This window comes from Phaethon aethereus (assembly GCF_964289735.1).
Source record: "Phaethon aethereus genome assembly, chromosome: 19".
In the NCBI taxonomy this organism is placed as follows: Eukaryota; Metazoa; Chordata; class Aves; order Phaethontiformes; family Phaethontidae; genus Phaethon; species Phaethon aethereus.
Window position 1 is genome coordinate 3,246,710 of NC_138595.1, and position 22,869 is coordinate 3,269,578.

The 22,869-nt window shown below is 56.9% G+C and overlaps 1 protein-coding gene across 3 annotated transcripts in view; it reads left to right on the plus strand.

The window, feature by feature from the left end:
• Positions 1–9,744, plus strand: part of BCAS3 (BCAS3 microtubule associated cell migration factor) — a gene marked incomplete at both ends in the record, with an annotated part of 366,916 nt that extends 357,172 nt beyond the window's left edge. For all 3 annotated transcript variants that reach the window (XM_082008615.1, XM_082008616.1, XM_082008617.1), the window contains one exon: positions 9,596–9,744. In XM_082008615.1, coding sequence (XP_081864741.1) covers positions 9,596–9,744 — 149 coding nt within the window. The remainder of the gene's footprint in view (positions 1–9,595) is intronic.
• Positions 9,745–22,869: the final 13,125 nt, after the last annotated feature.

Below are 22,869 nucleotides of genomic sequence, written 5' to 3' on the forward strand. Positions count from 1 at the left end.
AGCTTTCCTCGCTCGCCCGAAAGGCCACTTTGTGTCAGAAGTACTAGAAGTTGTGCCAGAATTACTTTGCTTTGTAATATTATACTTCTAAAATGAACTCGGCAATACGTTTGTGTCAGAAGCACATAGCGCACATATGCAGGATGCGCACGCAGGCACACTGCGAGCTCAGAAGTTGTCCTCCTCCAGGGCTGCCTTGTCTTCCTAACTGAGGGTTATTAAGGAGGCCCAATAACCGAGGTAGCATCACAAGAGGGGGAAAAAATAGGTCTTAGACATGAAAGAAACTGCTGAGGTTTGGAGGGTCAGGCATGCCTCAAATCCCCCGTTCAGCATATTGGCGAGAGGCTGCCCAGACTCTGAAGTAATTGCTGGATTTGTATTTTTGACCTTCAGGCAACTTTTCCTTACCCAGCATTTTTGCTGGGAGTGTTGGGAGTTGTTGCCTTGACTGAGCCCGGCGCAGGAGGAGGGTCCCGAGCGCTCCCGGTCATCACGCTCGTGCGCGATGGCTTTGCTGCAGCCACCGTCGAGACAGGACCCCCGCCCCAAGATCTTGAGTGGCTTCAGCTCTGGTGGGAAGGGGGGATGCTTAGGTGCACGCGTTGGGTCCAGACCTGCTCTGGGTAGCAGTGTGGTGGTTTCAGGAATAGGAGCATCGCCTCCAAAACTCCTGAGCAAGATCCAAAGAGTCTGGAGGGTGTGGGACACAGAGCTGGTAGGTGTCGTGAACACACAGATGACATTGACCTTGCGTGTTCCTTTGTGGAGTCGGAGGCTGACAGAGGGGTCACTGTTGAGCAATCCAAGGCACTCCCATAACCCTGGGAATGAGAGGCCAAACCCAGGAATTTTAATACAGTGTTTTCTCTGCAAATGCTTTTGGTCTGATATACACAGATGTGCTGCTTGCGTAACTGAAGATAGAAGATCGTTCTGCCTAAAGACATGGAAAAACTTGTATACGCGCTGGCTTGCACAGGAAAGCGTGTATTACGTGTAAGGTACGTTACAGGATTTATAGTAGCAACGTATTGAAGCTTTCAAGGTGGAATAGGAGGGAATTCCTTTAAACCCAAACAAACATATGTACATACTCATTTTAAAAACTCTTTGGGAGCTCTTGCACAAGGAGTCGTAGGTTTCCTACAACTGGTTCCCATCCATGTGGATGGGCTACAGAAACTGTTTTCTATAAGCATTTGACTGTTCTAGCTTTTGAAATTTCACGTGCTGACTAAAATGGGCAACTCATCCTTCTGAAATGCCGTTTATGTATGAAAACATCCTAAACCTCTTTACAAAAATACACACCTCTGGGAAACTTGAGATTATTTTTTAAAAGCACTGCAGTCATTGTGAAAGTGCCTATCGTGAAGAATACTCTCCCTCTAAATGCTATCCCTTTATCTAGTGTACTTTTAACCTTACATAAAATGCTCAGTCAAGTCTGGCAAGATGCCAAAATCTTGGGTCTCCTCCTCCATGGACTCGAGTCATATGGAGCTTTTTGGGTTCTCTTTTTAAAGGAAAAAACAAGCTGCTTGCCTTTTTGGTTTGTTGGTTTGGTTTTTTTTTTTTGGTAGACAAAATTCTTTAGAAGTTCATGCATGACAATGTTCTGTCCGTATCTCAACAATCTCTTCGCGCCTGAAGTAAACCCAGACATTTATGTGAGCGCAGATGTCCTCCCCATTTCCTAAGTGTTGGTTGTTTGGCATCTATGCATTGAAATAAGGCACTAGAAATGAGATTTGCGGTCTCGGAGGGGCTCTGATGTTCAGAAGGCTCAGTCTTCATTCCCCTGGTTATCTCCTGCCTCCTGTACCTCCTCATCTCCTTGCTGGATCCCGACGCCTTTTTTCCAACATGCCAGGTTTCATCTCCAAGTGCAGGGCATTAACGAACTCTATGTGGATTCAGCGTTAGAGTTACTGTAAGGTAGTTTGACAGTAACTAATATTTTACATAGGCCACTGAATTCTGATTTCAGAGAAGTTGTTCAGGCGGTGTTTGCCAGTCTTTTTTACTTTGCAAATTTAATGGAGGTGCTTTTGTGGTGTCTCAACATCTTTCAGGTTGCAGCAGGATGAAATGGTTTTAATACAGGAATTGATTTTCAATGTTCAAATGCCGTAGTGTTACATTTCCTCTTTTGAATGGAGTTTAAAATGGCTTTTCTTAAACTGCTGGTTTAAAAAAAGGAAAAAGAAACATTTTTTAGGAGCGGGTCTATCACAGCCACCCAAAGCATCGCGGGAAATCGGTCCCCGCAGCTGCCTGCGCTGGCTGCCGGGGCGCGGGGGGAACTGGCACGGGTTACTGGCTTCTGCGGGAGCAGGGCGCGGGACTTGGGGCAGAGAGCAGGTTTAATTGACTTTTAAACATTATCATAATCATGCAAACTAGTAAACGGTGTAGTAATATGGAAATCTGGGAACCGACTTTCCATCTGGGCTCCCTTAGGAAAGGAGCAATGTAAAAATACATTTGCCCGGAAATTTTTTTTCAGCCATCTCAAATTAAAAGGAGCTTGGGAAATTAAGAGCTTTAATGAGTACTTGGTGCTTTCGTTTCACTACAGTTTAATATTAACAATTCTTGCTTACCCGAACACCCAAAAGCGCAGGTTCCCCCGGGGGCGCGGTGCCCCCCACCCGTGCCGCCAGCGGGTCCCTGAACGGGGCTGGAGCCAACTCCGCAGGTCCTCGCCTCGGAGCAGCCGCCGAGGGTGATGGAGATGGATTATAATTAGAGCTCCCTCGTTAGCATAATTGCATTTCATAACAAAAAAAAAAGGGGGGGGGGAATACCCAAGAAAAACCTGCAACTGCAGCAGCAGTAATGCGATTCCCGCGCCTTTGTGTTCGGGGTGGTATTGCTGCGTCCCAGCTCGGTCGATGACTGCGCAGCAGCACCGGCTCCCGCGGGGACCGGTTATGATGTTCGCAGTAAATGTTCGTGCAGAAATAGAGCCAGAAGTGTCCAGCTGAGTTCGGGATGTTGTCTAAACACTGAAAGATGGAGAGCTTACGTGTAAAAGTGCGTGTCGGCGTACAGGGGAGCGGAAGCCGCGCGTCGGGGGCCGGTGCGAGCTCCTCCATGGGAGCACGTCCCGCTCCCTTCGGCAGCAATCGGTAAAATAAAAATGTTTAACTAATCCATTCACTGGGGAGCGTTGTGTAAATTACAAACAGTATAAGAGATCCTCAAGACTTCCATTGTGTTAATACAAATTGCCTTTTAGTGTTTGCTTTATATAGGATCCTTTTGAATGAGAATCCAGATGGCAGAAGCTACATAATTATTATTCATTACAGTTAATAGGTAACACTGGGAAGCCCCAGTCAGCTCTGCAAGTCCCCCATGGTAGGCACCGTGCAGATGTAAGGGTAAAAAAATAGTCCTTGCCGCAGAATATTTTAGGATTTCGGTTAAAGACAAGAAGGTATGAAGGGCCCTTAACGTCTGCCTGTCCAGGAGCGCAGACCGGGCTGTCGTTCTGAGAGCTGTATCTGCAGGGAGTCTTCTCACTTCTCCTCTGAACAAAGGAAATTGTCTTTGATTTTAAAATGAAGCTCTAATTTTGGCCTTTTAGCTATTCACTCAAAAACTACTCGTGGCCAGGGAGAGGTGGTTTTAGTAGGCAGCACCTTGTTTCTCTTCACCACCGCTGGAAAATGCCCGTCTTTCATCCTAATTTCGGGGAGGGGGCCGAGTACGTTCCCGCGCTCGCAGCCCCCTTGGCGCATGGCGGAGCCCGAAAAGTTCCCCGAAACAATTGCCGTGAATGACAGAAATGAAATCGAGGAGATGCGAGCCCTGGCCATTACCCCACTTCCTGCATTCCTACTTGTTAATTGTCTAATTCCTAACGAGTCTTCGGGCGTCTGATGGACTTTCTGATGCGTGCTCACTCTGACGCTTCCTTCCCTCCCCTCTCCGGCCTCATCCCTCGCCAGAGACCTTGTTCCTTTAAAAATGCCATCCTTAAAAATCAGAAATACTCAGCCCAGCAAAAGGAAAAGGGAACTTGACATTAGTTGAGCTTGAAAGGCTCGGTGCTGTGAAAAGTGACTGACGTGTGAAAAGAGGCTACAATTAGTTCTTTCCCCGAGCACTCTCCCATTCAGTCCAGGGTCACTCCTTCAGCGAGCCGCGGCTTTGAGGGTAATGTGTTGTGACAGTTTGAGATGATGAAGAATAATTCTTGTATTCAGAGCTGCTGCCGCTTCCCCGCTGCCCTGACACATCAGGCTGCTGTCATTGTATCATCTATCCCGGCTGCGGCTCCGCCGCGCCGGGCGGGAGCCTGGGCGGCCCTCGGTAGGTAAGAGGAAAGGGTCAGCTCTTCCAGCAAATGATTTTGAAGGATATTTTGCAACTGCGCTTAAGAGGGGAGAGCAAACAGAGGGAAAGGAGAAAACCATTAGAAGAAGTAATGCGCTGGAGATGAGATTTTTGAGCAGACATAAAGGAGATACCACGGCTTCAAGTGGACCACTACAGAGAGAGCACGAATGAGAAGGGCAGCATAATTTATGAGTGTTCCGGGCAAAAGAGGCCTATATAGATTTTCTTTAGGCATTGAATTAATGATGTGCCATATAAAATGGTTTCACATTTAAGCTTGGCAGGGCTCTATACCTTTCTGGATTTGATGGGGTCCTTTGACAGTTCCTGGAGCTTTCTGGAATTGAGGGTGCGGCCGCCTCACTGGACGGGGGACGGCGCCGCTCCCCTGGACCCCAGGAGAGCTCCTCCTCCTGCTCCCCTTCCTCCTCCTCTCCACCTTGGCAGCCAGCTCCGGGAGAGCAGAGGGGTTTGGGCGGTGGAACAAGGGACGGAGCCATCGTGCTGCAGCGTGGTGGTTGGAGGCGTTCGCTGGAAGAAATGCCCGGGGGGGCGGGTTCTCCACTCCTCACGCAACGCGGTGCTCCCGGGAAGGCTGCGCCGGCGGCCGCTGCAGCGGTGCGGAGCAGAGAGCAGCCGGCGTTTGCTCTGCGGCACCGCTAACGCCCCGTTGCTCCGCCAGCAGCCCCGGGGCGTGCCGGGCGCTGCGGGGCCGTGGGAGGGGCACGGGGCACGGCTGCCCCCCGCGCGGGCTGGGGACCGCTCCGTGCCGCCGGCCCTCCCCGCGCTCCGCGGCCGCTCCCCCCGGCGCCGGCGGCGGGGGGGGGTGTCACTGCTGCCGCCTTCGCCGCGGCGGAAAGCGCGTGTGCCCTGAAAATCCCTGTTGCTGTGGGACCCTGGGTGATGCCAGCGGTGCCCATTACTGTTACTGTCAAAAGCGCAGGCAGGGCTGCGCCCCGCTCCCCTGAAGTGACTTTCTCCTCATGGCTTCAGCAGATGTTCCTGCTCCTTCGTCTTTTTTCCCGTCGTCGTCTTTCTTTTTTTTTTTTTTTTTTTTTTTTTTTTAGGGCAGTCAGGACTTTGTGAGTCGTTTCCTCCGGGGACGTGGGCAGGTTTTAGTATTTACGTTTCCAGTATTAGCATTTATTTGTATTTGTGTTTATTTTTCACGGGCTCTTGAAAGCCTCAGGGAGCCATTTATGGGGCCAAAATAATGCAAGTGCTGGTCTTCTCACAGTATTTCATTTCCTTGATGGTGGAAATGCTAGGAGAAGAGCAGGTCTCATGTTATTTTGACCCCATAAATAGCTCCCAGAGGCCCCTTTCTTCCTTCTCCCACCCACTCCCCCCCAAATCAAATATTTAGGTTTCTGCAAAGCCTGACTTCTCAACCCTGGTTATCTTGCTTCAGCAGAAGCAAATTGCAGTTATTACAAAATAGCCAGAGAGTCTATAAGGCCGAATGGGTTTTATATGATGCACAATTTGTTGGCTACTGTACAAGTTCATTAAAGTGTATCATAAGAGGTTGTTTTACTGGTACATTTAAGGAAGTTAATACATCTCGACAGTATATGCATGGGGGAATGCAGATACAATAACCCTCAGACATGCTGGGGCCAAGTCCATTCCTGGCGTAACTCCACCGAAGTAAACGAAATCACTCGCCAGGCAGCCGTGTCCTGCGCTGCCGGCGCGGTGCTGAGCCTTGCTCCAGGCTCTCCCGCCGCTCGCCCCGGCCTTTCTGCGGGGGGATCCCAGGTTTTGCTTCCATTTCGTCTTTTTCAGCAAGCGTGTTCCCAGCGCAGAGGACATCGGTGGTCTGACCGGTTACGCGACGCGTCTTACTTAGGTCTGGGATGTGTTTCCCCTCCGTTCAGCTGTGCCGCAGGGCTCTGCTGCTCCGTCCCGGGGCAGTGGGAGGGCAGCGCTGCCTGCGCTGCCTGTGCTGCCTGTCTGTAGGGACCTGCCTCTTCTGACACTCACCAGTCCCACCGTGCCGCGGTGGCTCCTTCTGCACTTGTTGGGTCTATCCAGGCATCGGGTCTATCAGAAATCGGCCCCCAGTTTTTTACCCCGTAACAGGAAGCGTGTCCCCATGTCATGGATCTGTTCCCAGTCTTGTCGGAGCTTCCCATGGGAATGGCATCAACGTTCCTGTGCACGTGCCTCTGCCATGCCCTGGTCTGCTGGAAGGTCTGGGAGGAAAGATAATGTTTTGCACAAGGCTTTTTTTTTTTTCATTGTATTTTTCATTAATGAAGCAGCTGGCAAAAAATGGACTAATTTGGGGGAATGTAGGACAATGTGCTGCCTGTGGTCCTCGGGGTCATATGTGCGGCGCAGGTAGTCCCCGGTGACTGTGTAATGGCTAATTGCACATCTCGCGTGACCCAGCGGTGCATGAGAGCCGGGCTGGGCGAGGGCAAGAGCCCAATTTCCTGAGCACAGTGGTGCTCTCTGCTGCGGCGGTCAGGAGTTTTACAGTGCTTTCTTAGGTATCAAAATACATTGCTCGTCTGCCTCGCCGTGTAATTAGTTCCAGAGCGAGCGGGTTCGCGATGCGAAGCTGTTTGAGAGCGGCCGGACTCATTTGCCCAGGGGAATGTGTGTGTTTACCGTCTGCGGTGCTCGGGGTGGCAGCTCGGATGCGGGAGCTCCCCTGGTTTTTAGCCTGACCCCCTCCGAACCCAAAGCAGGGTCTGTGCAGGCTGGAAAACCTCCCGTCCAGTTCCTCTTGAGCCTTTGCGTCTCTTTTACCCTCTCTTTCGTCCCTCCCCGTCGCTAGCTGAAGGGGTTTACATGCCTGGCAGCAGCAAGGGGAGCGGCAGGCAGGGAGCAGCGGCGGTGCCCGGACGGGACCCCAGCTTCCCCAGCCAGGCCCTGCGCCCACCGCGCAGCCTCCCCGCTTTTTGCCGTGCTGGCTCCCCGGCTGGCATCAGCCTCTGCAGTGCCACCCCCTGGCAGTCCCCCGCAGAGGTGACAAGCGCTGCCGGCTGCAGAAACCCTGCAGCCCCCCAGAACACCTCCCTGCCGGCCCGAATTCCCCAAAATCCCATCCCGGCGGGGCACGCGGTCCTGCAGCGGGTCCCCGAAGGACAGGCAGGACGCGGCGTGGCCGGGGCCGGGCAGGAGCTGGCAGCCAGAGCTCGGCCCCGAGGGGCAGGAACGGCCGCGTGGGAGCCACGGGGCTGCGCGAAACAAACGCTCCCGCGCTCCTTCCCTCTCCCTTCTTTTGCTACGGTTACTGAAAACACAGCATTTGCCTGAAAATTAATTAGAGCTTAAAAAGAGAGAGAGAGAGAAAGAGAAGTAACCCCGTGAGGAGTTCAGCAGCCCGAACGCTGTTTGGGGGAGCCCCAGCCTGCCCAGCGCGGGCGATGCCTGCCCCGCGCCCGAGAGCTCTGACGTGGGACCTTTAACCGAAGCCAGCTGTGTGCCGAGGGAGATAAAAGCTCCAAATCAGACAGGATAAGCACAGTATTAGTGTGGGATACGCCACTCATTTCTGATTTAAATTACTGTTTTTACTTCCTGAACTCATGGGAGAGTAAGGATGTGAGGAAAATGCAGAGGTTTAGACATGGACATTCCTTCGCCAAATTCTGGCAAGAATTTGTGATTAATACAGCTGAGGTCATTATCATCACTGCTTATAGGGTGACCGATTTCCTGCTGATTTATTTTTCATGTATCCTGGGTAGATTATCTCTGCTGCAAGTTACCTCCACGATCAAGGATTAAATGCCCTAGCCCTCCTTTGCGAGGTGTGCGCTCGCCTGGCTGCTGTCCCTGCGGTGCCCGGGTAGCGAGCGGGAGCTGTGCAGAGCCCGAGGGTGCTGGGGCTTTTTGTTTTAGCGAAGAACTGACTTTCTGCTTTTGCTGCACGCTTCGCGTATGGGTACGTCCTTATCTCGGAGCCCCATTGCAGCGAAAGGACCGCCGTGGTGTTTACAAAAGGTTAAATACCCTGGCGTGAGACGGAGGTGAGCGAAGGACAGAGGTGCGGTAACATTTAGCAGAGAGCGAAGCGGGCGCCGCTCCTCCAGCTCCTGCGGCTTCTTTCCGTCCCCATCCGAGCAAAACTCCCACTGCAGGGACAGGGAAAGCTGCCTGTCTGCCGCGGGGGTTTGCCCCCCGTGCCTTACACGCACGACACTGCGGCGTGCAGCAAACAAGAAGGTTTTTTCTCTTTCCCCTTCGGCAGCAGAGGAGTTTGCCCAAAGCTCCTATCCCCATCCCGTCCCCTCCGGCGCAGGCTGCGCAGAAGGAGCCGACAGAAGTCACGCTCGGGGCCGCGCGTTGCAGCTCGCCGGAATATTTCTCGTAGCCTGTCACCACGTGTCTGGGAGAGGATTCCTGCCGTGTACGTGGGGCTCTGCCTAATCTCAGCACTGAGCGCTGGCTGGGGTGATGCTGCCCAGCCGCGCTGCTGCACGCTGCCACCGAGTCAACTGCTGGGTTCAAGTGGCTCACAGAGAGGCTGCGGTTAGAAACGATGCTCTGCACGCACAAAAATCCTCGTGTTTCGAGATTAGGGAGCAATAAAGGCTTTGGGAGGTCAGCGAGGGGAGGAGGTGCCTCGATGTGTGTGACCAGGAGAAGGAGAGACGCATCCAGGCCTGCTTTCTCTTTTGCTTTGAGGCACAGATCAGGCATGTAGGAAAGGGGCTGATTCCTCTTTGGCTTGAAAAAGCAGAGTTAGTTATGTCCGTTTATGCAGGATAAAGGGTTCTAGAAACACTCCCTGGTGTTCCCCAGGCGGAGAACCACAGCGGCTACGCGCTGCTGGTACACGCCACCAGTAATCGGTGCCGCTACCGCTTCCCCTTCCCCACCATCTCAGCACCACTGCTGCAGAGGAAGGATGTCCTGTCACCTGCCACCGTACCCTTCCACCCTTCTCAGTGCAGCCCTGAGCATCTCCGCTGTCAAATCCTGACACGTCCCAAGCCAGCAGCCTCCTCCCAGGTAAAGGGGCTGCTCTGCGGGGCAGCGCGTAGCGTCTCCATCCAGCTCCGCTCGGGCTCGGCGGAGCCGAGAGCCCGGCAGAGAAGCACAACAGGGAGCTGGGATGCCTCTGGAGTGATTCGTCAAATCACCCCGGAACAGATGGATGACGAGCAAACGCAGCGTTAGAGCAATGATACAATGAACAGATTTGTCAATAAAGCGGCTGTCTAATGGCGCTGCGGGTTTGTCCGAAACGCTAACCAGGACCTGCTCTCTCTTCCCGTTGCAGAGCTTCAGCGAGAGGGAAGCATAGAGACGCTCAGTAACAGCTCCGGTTCCACCAGCGGCAGTATCCCACGCAACTTTGATGGCTACAGATCGCCCCTCCCGACTAACGAAAACCAGCCCCTCAGCCTTTTCCCCACGGGATTCCCTTAAATTAGCCGAACATCCAAGGGGAGATCCAGCCCGGGTAACGAGCCGCCTCTCTGCCTAAACAGTCCCAATGTGTCTGTCACCTGCCACTTCGCCGCCGTGCTGGATGGTTCTCGTTACCCTGATAAATATTGACGACTCTTAAACCTTCCTGAAACATACTCACAAAATCTCAACTTTGTGTTCCTGTGCAATATGAAGAGACTCCGTCTTCAATCCCGATAGCTCTGCGGCTTCTTCTTTTGCTGTGTTCAGGAAGAGTTGGTTGAGGAGGAATATTTCTAAGCCATTTTTGGTCAAGCACATGGTTTCACAACCGTTCTCTGCTTTGTCGTGTTGAGAGCTCAAGGGAGTCTCCGTAACTCAGAGGAGCTCTCGCCGTTTGCAAAAGTGCTGAGCATTAACGCATGAACTGGAGAGAGCGGGAACTGGAGGACTTTCTGTGGACAGGGTTGATAATGTTATTCCTTCCTTGTTGCGTCTCCTTGCTGCCCTCCTTCCCCACGGATACTCATCAGTGCCGGGAGTATTACAAATGGAAATGTTTCTTTTTGTTCTTTGGAAGAATTCTCTCTATCGCTCCAGTTTTCTTCTAGTCATGTATTTTAGAAACTTACGTTAATTGACTAACTGCAGTCACAAATTTCTCATATTTGGTTATAAGAGTTGTTCATTGGAACTCAGATATCTGTCCAGAAATGCATGTGTCATTGAATAAATCTAAGTTAAACGAGAAACTGCTTCAATGGCAACGTTCATGGAGTGTTACTGGGCTGGCTGTGGGCTTCATCTATCTTCCTGGACCAGACTATGTACATATTTACTAACTTGAGGGCTTTAATTAAAGCCATCAGTGGATGTTACGCAGCCAGTCTAGCTTGGTTTTGCATCCCTGCTTTCTCATCCCAGTGTGCAAGGGCAGGGTTTTTAAAAACGGGAGACTTAGATGGTGTTCCTTGCACCCGCTTAGCGCCTCTGAAAATCAACACCCATCTCTGTTTGGGTGTCTGACCCCAGCTCCAGCTCCGTATGTTGGTTGGGGCACTCCTTCTTTGACCCACTGATTTCGGTGGGACGAGGACCAGGCAGCAGAGACACCCATGTACAGCTGTTGTGTTACGGGATCACGTATACGGGGCTTTGCAGAACCCGTATAGCAGCCTGAGCCTATATACCCTACTGAACGTGCACAGTCAAAACTAGCACCGCATAACTCTGCTGATAAAATAGTCATGGGCTCACACATAGTAACCACATGAATTCCTATATCGCAGCCAACTTGTGTCGAGAAGCAGAGAGTGAGATGGGACTGTCAGCTTATGAAATTTCCTTCCCACTACTTGTTTTTAATGGAAGCCGTTTGAGTCATGGCAATGAGAGGAAACTATCTAAACCCACAAATCTTTTTGCACTCTCGTAGCTTAAACCAGCCACACTGAGCGATGCAGGACTGACCACCCTCTTCCTACTCTATCCCCAAACACCAAATACCAAATTCAGTCTTGGGCTTGATTTTTTTTTGTTGTTTTTAACTGTAACGTCGCGTCTCAGATGTCAGAAGCTTTTTTTTTCCCCTCTCTCTCTTCAGGCTTGGAAACCACTAATAAAAACTGAGAGTCTACAGCAATAATTTCACTTTCTTGCTTGGTTTTCAGTCAGTCCTTTCTCAAGCAAAAAAAACTTCCTTGGGATGAAATCAGAGGAGAGTTCACCCGTAAGTAAGTACTCGCAGCTCCGGCCCGCTGGCTACATCTGCCGTAATGCTATGTTTCTTTTATGTCTGTAAAATAATGGCTTGAAGTAAGGGGCTGCGGGTAGGGCTGGCACTGCGGACGAATGGGACCGCAGGGTCAAGTCAGTCCACACCAGTCAGGATTTTTAACACAGTTCAAGCCAAGGTCAGCTCCAAAAGTTCAAACAAAATCCAGATTAACACATACAGAAGGGATTGTGTTGTCACCGTGATGCTCGTTTCCTTTCACGCTTTCCAAGGAGCGGCCGTAAGGGACAAAGTTCTTGCAAAGGAAGGCGGCCGCTCTTCTCCCTCCCGCCCCGGACAGCTTGGTTGCTGGTTCGTACTGAGCGCACGAAGCAGGACAGCACATAGCGCAGAGTGGTGTCATTGGAAATGTATTTGTTGTTGGCAGGCATTAAATCACTTTTTATAAGTGCTGCAATACGGCCATGTGGAAATTCCCAGTCTGCAAGAAGCTCCTTTGAATCAGGATGTTTTGTTTAAAGGGGGGGGAAAAAACCCTACAAACTGGGGCTGTACCAAAATATTTTCAGTCTGGTTCATTGAAAAGAATGTCCTAAATTCCCCGCTGTTGATAGCCCCGTAGCCAAACTGTTAAGAAAGCCTAGAGCTTAAAAAAGAAAAAAAAAAGCGCTGCTATGAGGTGGCTAATTTAACTTTAATCTGATACTTTCACAGATGACCCAGCAGAATAACCACCCAGTTCCAGCTCTTCAGTGAGGGAGTGAAGGCCGAGTCTGTTGCAACAATAACTCTATAGGGTCCGATTCAACGCTAACTCTATAGGGTCTGATTGCACACGTGGCCGCGGTGCGTGCCTCGCGCGCAGCGCACGCCTGCTCCCACCGACGGCCCCTGCCTTTAGCATACACCCCCCCCCCCAATTTCAACCGGGTGCCACGCGCTTTCCTGCAACACCACCTTTCTTCCACCTCAGCCTCCTCAGCGATACGCTTTTCGGGCACCGGGAGAGAACGTTGCTGCTCCTCGGTGCTGTCTAGAAGCTGCTCCTAAGGGAGGTTTGCCCCCGAGTTTAATGCAACCAGGTTTTCAATCGAGGGACCTGGTCCAAACAAACCCCACTTAAAGCAAAAAACCAGCCCGAGGCTCGTGGGCGTCGCAGGATTTCGGACGAGCGTCGCCCGTCGTCGTGGAAATAATCCAGGTGAGTTGCTGAAATGCCGGATTTTCATACGCAGCGGCTGGCAGGCGGTCGCAGGCAGCCCAGCAAGAATGTTGTGCCATGATATAAACCACGGGCTCGAAAAGAGCCCAAAAGCCATGCCGGACTTGCAGGTTTTTAAACTGTTCCCAGTAGTAGTAAGCAGCGGCCTCCTGCTGAGTTCAAAAGGCAAAACGTCTCATTTAAAGCGGGGCGGACTGTATATCACTCTCTGCATGAAGTGGAGCTCTTCTATTAAAAGTTGAGTTCAGATTTCATGAATTAACGTGAAATACCGCTTTCTTACCCTACCCTGGTTTCTGTAACGAACACACGCATGTAGCGTGCTTAAATCACGGCCGGAGAGTGTTTTGCTGCTGGAAAAGAAGTGGGAAGTCAGAGGTTCTCCAAACGCGACAGTTCAAGTGAGGCCGACCCTCGGAGCCAGCGCAGGGCCCGGGGTGGGGTCCCCAGCCCGCCGCCGCCTCTGCCAGCTCCGGGCGGTCGCGCCCCGCGCGGCGTTAGCCGGCCCGGCAACGCGGTTTGCCGGCGACGAAGCTGGGAGAAGACAGGCCAGCGAGGGGAAGCCAGCGAGGGCAAAATACCGCCAAGGTCTCCGTCCTGCGTCCGCGGCACGGCCCGGAGGAGGGTTTTGCTGCAAAGTGCAGCTGTGAAACCCCTGAACGCTGCTCCCCCTCCTCTCTGCCCGCCCCGAGCACGGGGATACACGCGCGGTGCTTTCGCCGGCGCTTCCTTAGCCGCTTTTTGAGGATCCAAACCGTGTCCACGCTGCGTCTCTACATTTATTTTCTCGCTTCTTTGCTCTGGCTTGTTGCTGTGCAGGGTAGGAAAGTTTGCGCCATTTCCTGTTGTCTTTCCCTTATGCTCCTGAGATATTGTAAAAATGTTCGGTATCCTCCAGTAGGTTGTAATCACTTCACCCTAATGTTTCACAGCTGCTAAGTGTAACTTTAAACCCAACCATTTGAGAGCTTACAATTAGCGAGTCAACAGAGCTGAGATCAGGTCTTTGTGATTGCAAAAAGAGAAAATGAAACTTCCCCCCGCCCCGAGTTTTAATTGAATAAAATGGGAACAAACGCCGGGGAGACGAGGGGTTTTTTTAATGCAATAAATGATTAGTGACTTATGTGCTAGGAAAAAAATAATTGAATCCACTGCTCGGCCTGTTTCGCAGATGGAAAAGGCACCGGGACAAGCACGTGTCTGCAGCGGCAGCGCCTCGGTCCTGGTAACTGCACGAACCCCCCCCCGGAGCTCGCGGCTCTCCGCTTGCAGGAGCAGAGCTGGTGAGAACAGACGTAGCCGGAGACGAGGGGCTTCGGCCGTGCCCCTCGCCCGTCCCTGCGCGGGAGCTGCGGCGCAGCCGGCGGCGCTGCCCGCCCCGCCGGCCCCCCTCTCGCTCCGGTGTAAAACCATTTGGCTGCCCCAGTGCTGGGTCTCCACCCCTGGCTCTTGCCTCCCTCGGGGCCCTCGGCCCCGGCCGTGGGCAGAAGGCGTTGGGAGACGAAGGTGCTGCGGCCCCGGGACACGGGATGCCTGCGCGGCTCGGCCAGAAAAAGCCACGAACCGGGCAAAATGGCGCACGGCCGGTGAGTCTGGCTGCGGGGGCAAAGGGAGGAGCTGAAGACGCAGGTTGAGCTGACGCCTCCAGAGAGGAGGGCTGCCCGCTCCCCGTGCCGTGCCGCGCCGCCTGAGCCTGGCGGGGTGCAGGCAGGGCCCTGCCGCGCCGGCAGAGGTGGCGGCCACGTCCCCAAGCGTCTTCGCAGCCAAAGCGAGGGGCGAAGCGGCCGGCACGCGTGCGGAGGTGTGTGGGGTCTCTGCTGATGGCCCCGTGTTTTGCAAAGCTGTTTGTAAACATGCTGGAAGCCTTTCGTAAAACAGCACAGGGGCCACTTAATCCCATGCTGTTCCTCACCGTTAATTGAACACAACTGTAAACCCAGGCTCGCACTGCAGAGCCCTCCCAGCCCAACAGGATAAAGCCTCCTGCGGCCGACGGTGCCGGGTCGCTCCCGCTCAGCGCTCCCGCCTCCTGCGCGCGTTGGGAGCAGGTCTCGGTCGTACCAGAAAATGCCGTTAGGCAAAGGGCAGGCGGCGGCAGGGATGCCAGCCGCCCGCTCCGGAGCCGGAGCGCGGGCGCAGCGGGGCCGGTGCCTCCCCGTCCTGCGTGGTGCCCGGCTGCACCCTCGTTCCTCCGAGGCCACCCACGAGCGGGGTCAGCGCTGGAGCTGGTGTTTCCCACTGCCGGATACGGTCCGGGGGACGTGTCGCCTGTCCCCCCAGCCTTCGGGACCCGTGGCCGTTCCTGGCTGTGCCTGGGAGTGGATACTGTTCCATCAATTGCCACCCTGTGCCGCACCAGGCTCGGATGTAATTTGAAGCTGTGCATCTGTTGGTGAGTTCCCAGGCTGAAGTTTTGCCTTTCTTGGGAATTTCTGCTGCGGAGAATTACACTACAACACTGACGGCCCCGTGCAGGTTGCGGGCAGGTCGTAGGCACGGCTGTCATCCGAGCGGGCCAAGGTCAGCCGCCTGCGTGTGGCCCACGTGTGCCGTGGACCGGGACCGTTCCTGCGGCTGTGGAGCTGCCTCCCTGCCCTGCCCCACACCAGGGAGCGTCCTGTGCCTGCGCCCGTGGCAAAGGCCCCGTGAGCGGAGTCCTGCAGGGCTCCCGGCTACTACTGCCGGGAACTACAGATGCTCGGCAATTCCCAGCGTGCGCTCAGCACCTTCTAGGATCCGGCTTTCTCAAAGGTGGCAGCCCCATCCCCGAAGGCTTCATCTCCCAGCAGCTCTGGCTGGGGCGGTGACCGCTGGCCCCGCTGCGTGGTCACCACAGCGGGCAGGCTCGGGGGCTTGCAGCCTTCGCTGTCCCCTCTGCCTCCTGCTCCCCATCCCACTGGGTTTCATCACATCCCCGGGGGTGGGCACGGAGCAGCAGGGATGCTGCTCCCCGGCAGCCCTCCCTCCGCAGGAAGCCCTCCTGCCACCTGCCCATAAATACTAATTAATAGCAAAGCCCTGGTCTAGATCAAGGAGGAGGCTCTGAATTTTCTTGGGAACTTTGCTGTCTGAAAGGTATCTTAAATATTCTCTAGCACTCAGCCTATCAGTAGGTCAATTATACAGTGAGCAGTCATACGAAGTTAATTTCTAATTTAATACAATGTTAAAAGGTTGTCAGGTTAAAATCTAATCTATAAACAAGACATGAAACGTCTCTTTAAAACGAATGTCATGAACTGGTCCTGGCTCAAACCACAGGCTGCTGCTTCTTTTATAGGATGTAATTACTTCCCAGTGAGTATTTACAATATTATTATAGGACAGTAATAAAAGGCCGGTGCCAGCCGTGCCCGCGCAGAGGCCCAGTGCCAGCTGGGCGCTAATCCCGCTCCCATCCCAGCCCTCTCCCCCTGGCCCCTTCCTTGTTGGACTTGATGATCTTAGAGGTCTTTTCCAGCCTTAATGATTCTCTGATTCTTCTCTGGGGAGGTGAGAAGTGCTCCACGGGAAGCCGGGTGGGGGAAGAACCGATGGTGTTTTTACTTAAATACACCTCGGGGGACGGGGACCCCCCCGATGTGTTGTGGAGGGAGCACAAGTGTCCCTGCATCCCCCGGTGAGGACGGCTTGCCGGCCCGGCACCGCAGCGTTTCACCGGCCCCTGCGACGTGCCGTACCTGACAGTCCCGGGTGGAAACGACGGGCGAGCGCGTTCGTTTTTGAACAACCTGGGGAAAGGACTTTGGCAAGATTTTGCTGTGGGCTGAAGGTTACAAGCCACATTCAGACCAGCGGCTTCATTCAAGCAGAAAACCAGAGGCAGCACCCGCAGCCCGGGGCGAAGAGCCGGCCCCATGCCCTGCTTCTCGCCCCACCTCGCACCCTCTCCCCCGACTCCCTCCATGGGAGGGACGGGCAGGACGCGGGCAGGGGGGACCGGGCACATTCCGCTGCCTCTCCTCCCACGCGAGGGGTGTCCGCATTGCAGCCACCCCTCGAGGCACATTGGATTTTGCTCCTTTTGCTGTCGAAAGGGGAAAGTCCAGCCGTCATGTGGGAGTGATGCCATTGTCCCACCCGGGCGGCCGGCCGGACCACGAGACTCCTGCTCCTGGTAGTCCACGGTGTCTGTGGGAGCTGGGCAGGATCAGGGCTGCCCTTGCCAGGCTCAACCGAAAAGCACCCTGCCGTAGGTTATGCAATGGGCTTTGAAATCATGTGGGTTTATTTTCCGGTGGGAATCTCACCAGCTCCAAAGGCTTGGCTCAGATGTGGTCATGTCTGAGCTCTCCATGAAGGCCTGCAAAGTGGGTTTTTTCTGAAGACCACCAAGATTGTGCTGGGAGCAGGTGACCCCCACAGCAAGGGCTGCGGGGAAACGTGGGGTAACGCAATACCGCTGCTAAAATGTCGGGAGGTGGTGATGTGCTGCTCTGACCCGGCCCATGAAGCTGCAAGGGATGCGTGGGCTCTGCTGCGGCCCCTCCGCTGGCCAGGACTCCTTCCCTTCCCTGGGTTTTCTGGTAAATTCTGCTGCTCTTTGTAATTGAGAAAAGCTGCCGATGAACATCTGCGCAGGCACCGTCCGCTCCGAGCCGGCTGCCGGGGTTGTTAGTGCTTGCGCTGCCGGCGCTTTGATGTGCGCGTGATTCACGGGCTTGGCCGGGGCTGCCCCGCAGATGCTACCGGTGGGTGGTGCGGTGGGTCCCGGTGAGGTGGGACGGCACCCGCCGCATCTGTGCAAACACCGGCCCCCGGCAGCCCCCGCTTGAAACGCCCCGTGCCTCCTGGCCGGGGCTCGGGAGGTGACCTCTCCTGCTTCCATCTGCAGAGGAAGGTACCCGGCGGCATCCGGGGAGATCGGCTGAGGTGCTTCCCTCACCCCGTCGGCACACGAAGGGCAGAGGGCTGGTGATGCCCACGCGCCGGCCGGCGTGGCGGAGCCCCACCTCGCCGGCGCGAAGGAGAAGCTGCCGAGCGGAGGGAGCAGACGGGCCCCGGGCTCGGGGCTGGCGGCGCCGGGCAGGCAGAGCCGCAGGGCCGGGGCTTGGCTTTGCAGGCACGGTGCGGCCCGGGGAGCGCAATCTGTGGCCTTAATCCCGCCGTGTCCTGCGCGCTCTCAAATCCCCTTCACTTCAATGAGCGCTTGTAGTGTCAGGCCTGCGCCGGGCGAGACGGCGCGCGGGGACGGCGGGGAGGATTTGCTCAAGAGGCACTGTTTTTAAGGTGAGATTTGAAGGATGGAAGACAGATGGCAACTGGAGAGGACAAACGGATCAAGTGAAGGGTTTGTTTTCAGCGTGGAGGGGAAAACACAGGAGGGAATTACTGCTGGCTACAAAATGGGGGCTATTAATACCTGCAGCGTCTCGAGCTTTGCACTTAGCCCGGCGAGCCGGGATCCTCACCGGGTGCCCTCGGCAGGGGCAGACACCGGCCCCTTTGCGGTGCAGGGGTGTGTTTTTGTCTGCTGAGATGAACTGATCCCAGCGTCGTGCTGAGTGTACCCAGACAAAGCTGGGAGAGGGGTTATTAGCCGGCCGGCGGCCCTGCCATTGTCCCCACTATCTTTTCTTCCTTTCAGCCTCCCTCCCCGTGGCCCAGGTCTCAAAGACCGTGTGTCAAGAGATTAGTGACCTGCACCAAGGGCCGTCGCTTGCTTTGTGCCGGCAGCCTGGCGTCAGGGCCGCTATTTACTTGTTATTTGGTGCTGCCTCCGTTGAGGTACCCATGGACAACGTGCCTGGAGAGCAATCTGCCGGCGCCGCACCGCGCACGCGGGCGAGGAGCTGGGGGAGGAGGCACTTCAGGGTGGCAGGTTTTGGCGTGCTGGCTGCCTGCCCGTACCAAGCCCCCCAAGCCCCCCGGGGCGGCTGGCGCAAGAACCCAGCACCTACAGAGAAGCGAGGAAAAAGCTGGGCAGCGAGAAAATGAAACAGCGCAGAGGTGCCCGGTCACCTCACCGGGCACGGTGCTGCAGCCGAGGCCGTGACGGGGCATTGTCCTGCAGCAGTTTGAAGTTGCAGACTTGTTTTAAAAATTAAAAGGTGGTGAGAGTCTGTCCTGACTCCAGAGCCCTGATCTTCTCTTCTGTGTCTCTGGCAGAGAGAGGCTCAGTGGAGCAGTGGTTTTTTGAGGAAATGTGAGTTAAAATTATGAGACTTGGCCTTTCCGTGCCGGGTATTTGTCAAATCCGTGCGTGATGGAACGCCCGCAAAACGGACAGGTGCAGTAAGAAAGCACATTCCTGCCCATGATTTATTCTGGCTGTTTTTATTTTCTCAGCAGCGAAATGCGCTTTCCTGTAAACACGAGACGGTGATTTTCTGCAGTCCTAAAAGTCAAACCTAGACCAAAACCACAACTCACGTGACGTGGGAACAGCTTTAGATGTGATTTCAAACACACTCCCAGGTCCTGTCTGAGCAGACAGGCCGAGCTGCGAGCCCTGATCAGCTCTGCGCACCCAGGGGCGTTTCGCCGCCCTCTCCTCTGGGGCTGGAACTTCTGCCAAACTCCTGGCCCCAAACAGAAAGAAAGGGGTTTCTGGAAGCAAAGGGCCCCTGCCCCACTGAGGGGATGGGACTGGGTGGCCCCCGTGGGGCTGGGGGCTGCCCTGCACCCCTTCCAGGTGCAACCAGGGTGGGGGGTTGCACCCACCAGGCACAATTTAAAAATAAAAGGAAGGAGGGAGAGAACCCGGGGGCCCGGACCCAGCCCGGGACTCCCCTGCCCTCGGGTTCTCCTTTGGGGTTTTGCTGCCCAGGCACAGGCAGGCTGCCCGCTCGGTGGGGGATTTTTAGGGGGTCAGCGGCTCCGCCCACCCCCGCGGAGGTTGCGCCGGGTGCCGAGACCACCCCCAAACCCCTCCCCGTGATTTTTTCCCTTGCGGCCGCCCCCTCCCTGCCCGGCCCCGCCGCCCCTTCCCCCAGATCCACCGTTTCTGCCCGTGTTCATCCCGTTTCGCCCGGAGCGCGGCGCGGAGCCGGTGGCCGGGCCCAAACCCCCGCTGTTAACCCCGCGGAGGACGCGGGCGGGGGGTCCCGACACCACTTTTCGATCAAATAACGCCGTTTGCCAAAGCGCTTTTATTGAAGAGAAGAACCGGCCGCCGAGCGCGGCCCCGGCCCTCGCGCCCTCCCCTCCCGGGACCGGCTTCGCTCGGGGCAGCGGGGGGCCGTCGGGACCCCGATAAATGCCGGTACAGCCCCCGAGGTTGGGGGGCGACACCGACTTCCGGGGGTCCCGGCGCGGGGCGCCCCGAAAGAGCGGGGCTCTGGGCTGCGTTTCCCCGCGGGAGCCGAGTGGCGGTCACGCGTGGCGGCGAGCGGGGGGGGTGAGGGGGTGCGCGCCCCCGGCCCCATCCCATGACGGCGATGAGGCGGCGGTAATGCCATTAGCCCGGGGATTACGCGCCCGCGCCGGGATGTGACACACTTTCTCAAATGGAAGTTTTTTAAACAGAGGGATTTGCATGATCCCACACACACACACCACACCCCCCCCCATCCCCTCCCTGCCCGCCCCCCGCGGGACCAGCTCGGGTTTCGGGCCGCGGTCCCCCCCGCGCGGGACGTAGGGAGCCGCGCAACACCGGCGTGGGGAGTGTCATTGCGCCCCCGCGCAGGGAGAGCGCTCTGTAATTAAAAAAAAATGTAAAAATAATAATAATTTTAAAAATCGATCAAGCAGCGGGGCTGAGCGGGCTCCCGGATCTAAGCGGTGCGGAGGTAACGAGGGCGGGATGCAAGAGGGGCGCGGAGGATGCGGCCCCCCAGCGCGGGGTGCGCAGAGGCCGGGCCGGGGTCACTCGCCGCCCGCCCTTGACAAACAGGCTGAAAAATGTGTTTATAAATTGTTCAAACTCTGGATAAACTTCAGCGGCGTTTGTGTCTGCGTCTGCCCGCCTGTTGTTATTTTCCAGAAATCTGGATTACTGGAAATATTTTCTTTAAAGCTGGAGAGAAATCTAAACAGTCTGGGGGGCAGGGGGAGCTCGGGGGGGCGGGCCCCGCGCTGGCGGGGGTCCTCGGGTTTCCCCTCGCCGGGCCGCGCTCCGACGGGGCGCGCAGCTCCGCGGCCGTGCAGCAGGAGGAAGGAGGAGGGCGGTGCCGGGGCTGGTGTCGGGTCGAGCATCTTTGTCGGTCGCTGCCGGTAAAAGCGCATCAGGCGGGCCCCGGTTTTTCCGGGATCTCCCGCGGGAAGGAGATCCCCGCCCCGCCGAGGGGTGTGCGGGGAGATGCGGTGCCCCGGGGAAGGGGGGACGGACGAGCGCTGTCCCGGTGGCGGGTGGGTGAGAGCAAGCGAGGGCAGATCGTTACGCGTGGGTTTATTTTCCTCTCTAGACGGAGGGGGAGAAGTGGAGCCGGCCCCCTCCCCGCCTGCCCCACGGCCCAGCTGCGGTGGGGTGGCCGCGCCGGGCCGAGGCAGGGAAATAGAGGCGTGTGAGCAGGGCGTGCGGGGACACGGACCCCGGGGCTGGAGGTCCCCGCCATGTCTCGAGTGGGCCCGGCACCCGTCGGGCCTCTCCTGCGGGGGCGAAGGGCTCCTGCCGCGGCCGGGGCTCTCTGTCCGTCCCCAGGTCTGTCCGTCCAGCTGCTCCCGGGGTAGCAGCACGGAGCCCGGCCCGCCAGCACCGTTCCCTTCGCTTTCGGGCCCTTCCCCACCCCCCGTTTGGGTCCCCCCCCGGCTCAGGAAGGTGCGAGCGGCCTCTCCTGCCCGGGCCCCTCGAACCGTCACCTCCGGGCGCCCGGGGGGGTCCCTTGCCGTGGCGTCTGGGCCGGGAAGAGGGGCCCCGACGGCTCGCCCTCAGCACAGGAAAATCCCTTTCGCCCGCGGCCGGTGCGCCCCGCGGAGCCCCCGTCGGGGCTGGGGCTGGGGGGAGCCGCTCCCCGGGTCGCGGGGCCGCCGCAGCCCGGTGAAGGCGGGAGGAGGGGAAGGCGGAGGCCCGAGGCCGCTTGTGAGAATTGTTATTTTTCATCAATCACCCGCAATTTGTGTAAGTGCCCCGGACAGGACACCCGCCGTCCCGCTGGCTGGGGTCACCGAGACCCCGCAGCGACGGGGAAGAGCAAATTGCGTTTGCTCCCCGGCTCACGGACCCGAACGGCGGCCCTCGCGCGGCGCGGGGAAGGGAGCGCGAGGCCCGAGTGACATGAGGGGAATATGAAGGACTTTGACAGGTCTTAAACGGCCTGGCGCCACGGCCCGAGTCTACCGGCTAAAAATAGCAGCGGGATGATGAGTGGAGATGGGCAGAGATGAAAGGGGAAGAGCGAGCGGGGCCGGTGGGGCGCGGGGGCGGCCGCGCCGGGGTGGGGCGGGACGGGTCCCCCCCCGCCCGCCCCGGGACGGGTCTCCGGGGCGCCGGGCCTGCGGGCGGCCAGGGCGGCTGCCGGAGCCGGGCCCACAGCGGGGGGGACTCCCTTACCCTCCCAGGGAAGGGGACGGTGCGGGGACACCTCAGGCCTCGGGGCGGGAGGAAAAAGAACCACCTCATCCCTCCCTGCCCGGTGACCGCTCACGGACGCCCGGTTTCGCCCAGACGCGGGCAGGGGCGGCCCGCCCCGTCCGTGGGCGCAGGCTCCGGGGTCGGAGCCGCGCCCGTGGGGCCAGGGGGGGCCGCGGCCGGAGCTGCCCCAGGCAGTAGGTGCCCGGGTCCCCGTTACCCCCCCGCCCCCGGCAGTGCCGTCGGCGGGCGCTGCTACAGAGGCCCGGGGAGACGAGGCTGCGCTGGGTCGGTTTTATTCCGCAGGCGAAGGCGTTTGCGACGTTGCCGCGGTGCGGGGGATGCGGCCGGGGGTCCCGCGCCCCGGGCCGAAGGAGAGGCGACCTCGTCCCGCGGGGACCCGGCTGCTTGCAGGCCCCCACGGGCCGGGCCCCGCGTCTCGCCGCGGAGCGGCGGGCGGGTGTCTGCGGGAGAGCCGCCCGCGCGCGGCGTAGGGCGATGCCGCCCCGGGACAATCGAAGGCTCCGGTTTTGCTTTGTGAGGGGGAATTAAGAATAAATAAATAAATAAATAAATAAATAAATTACAATACAATACAAGCAAGCCCCTTTTTTTTTTTGCCAAAGCTGCCGTCAGCACTTTTGCGCGGCAGCGAGGAAGCAAAGTCCAAATCGAGTCTAAATTTCAGTCCCCGCTCCCCGTTCAATGGTCAGCGGGACACCCCCCCTCCGG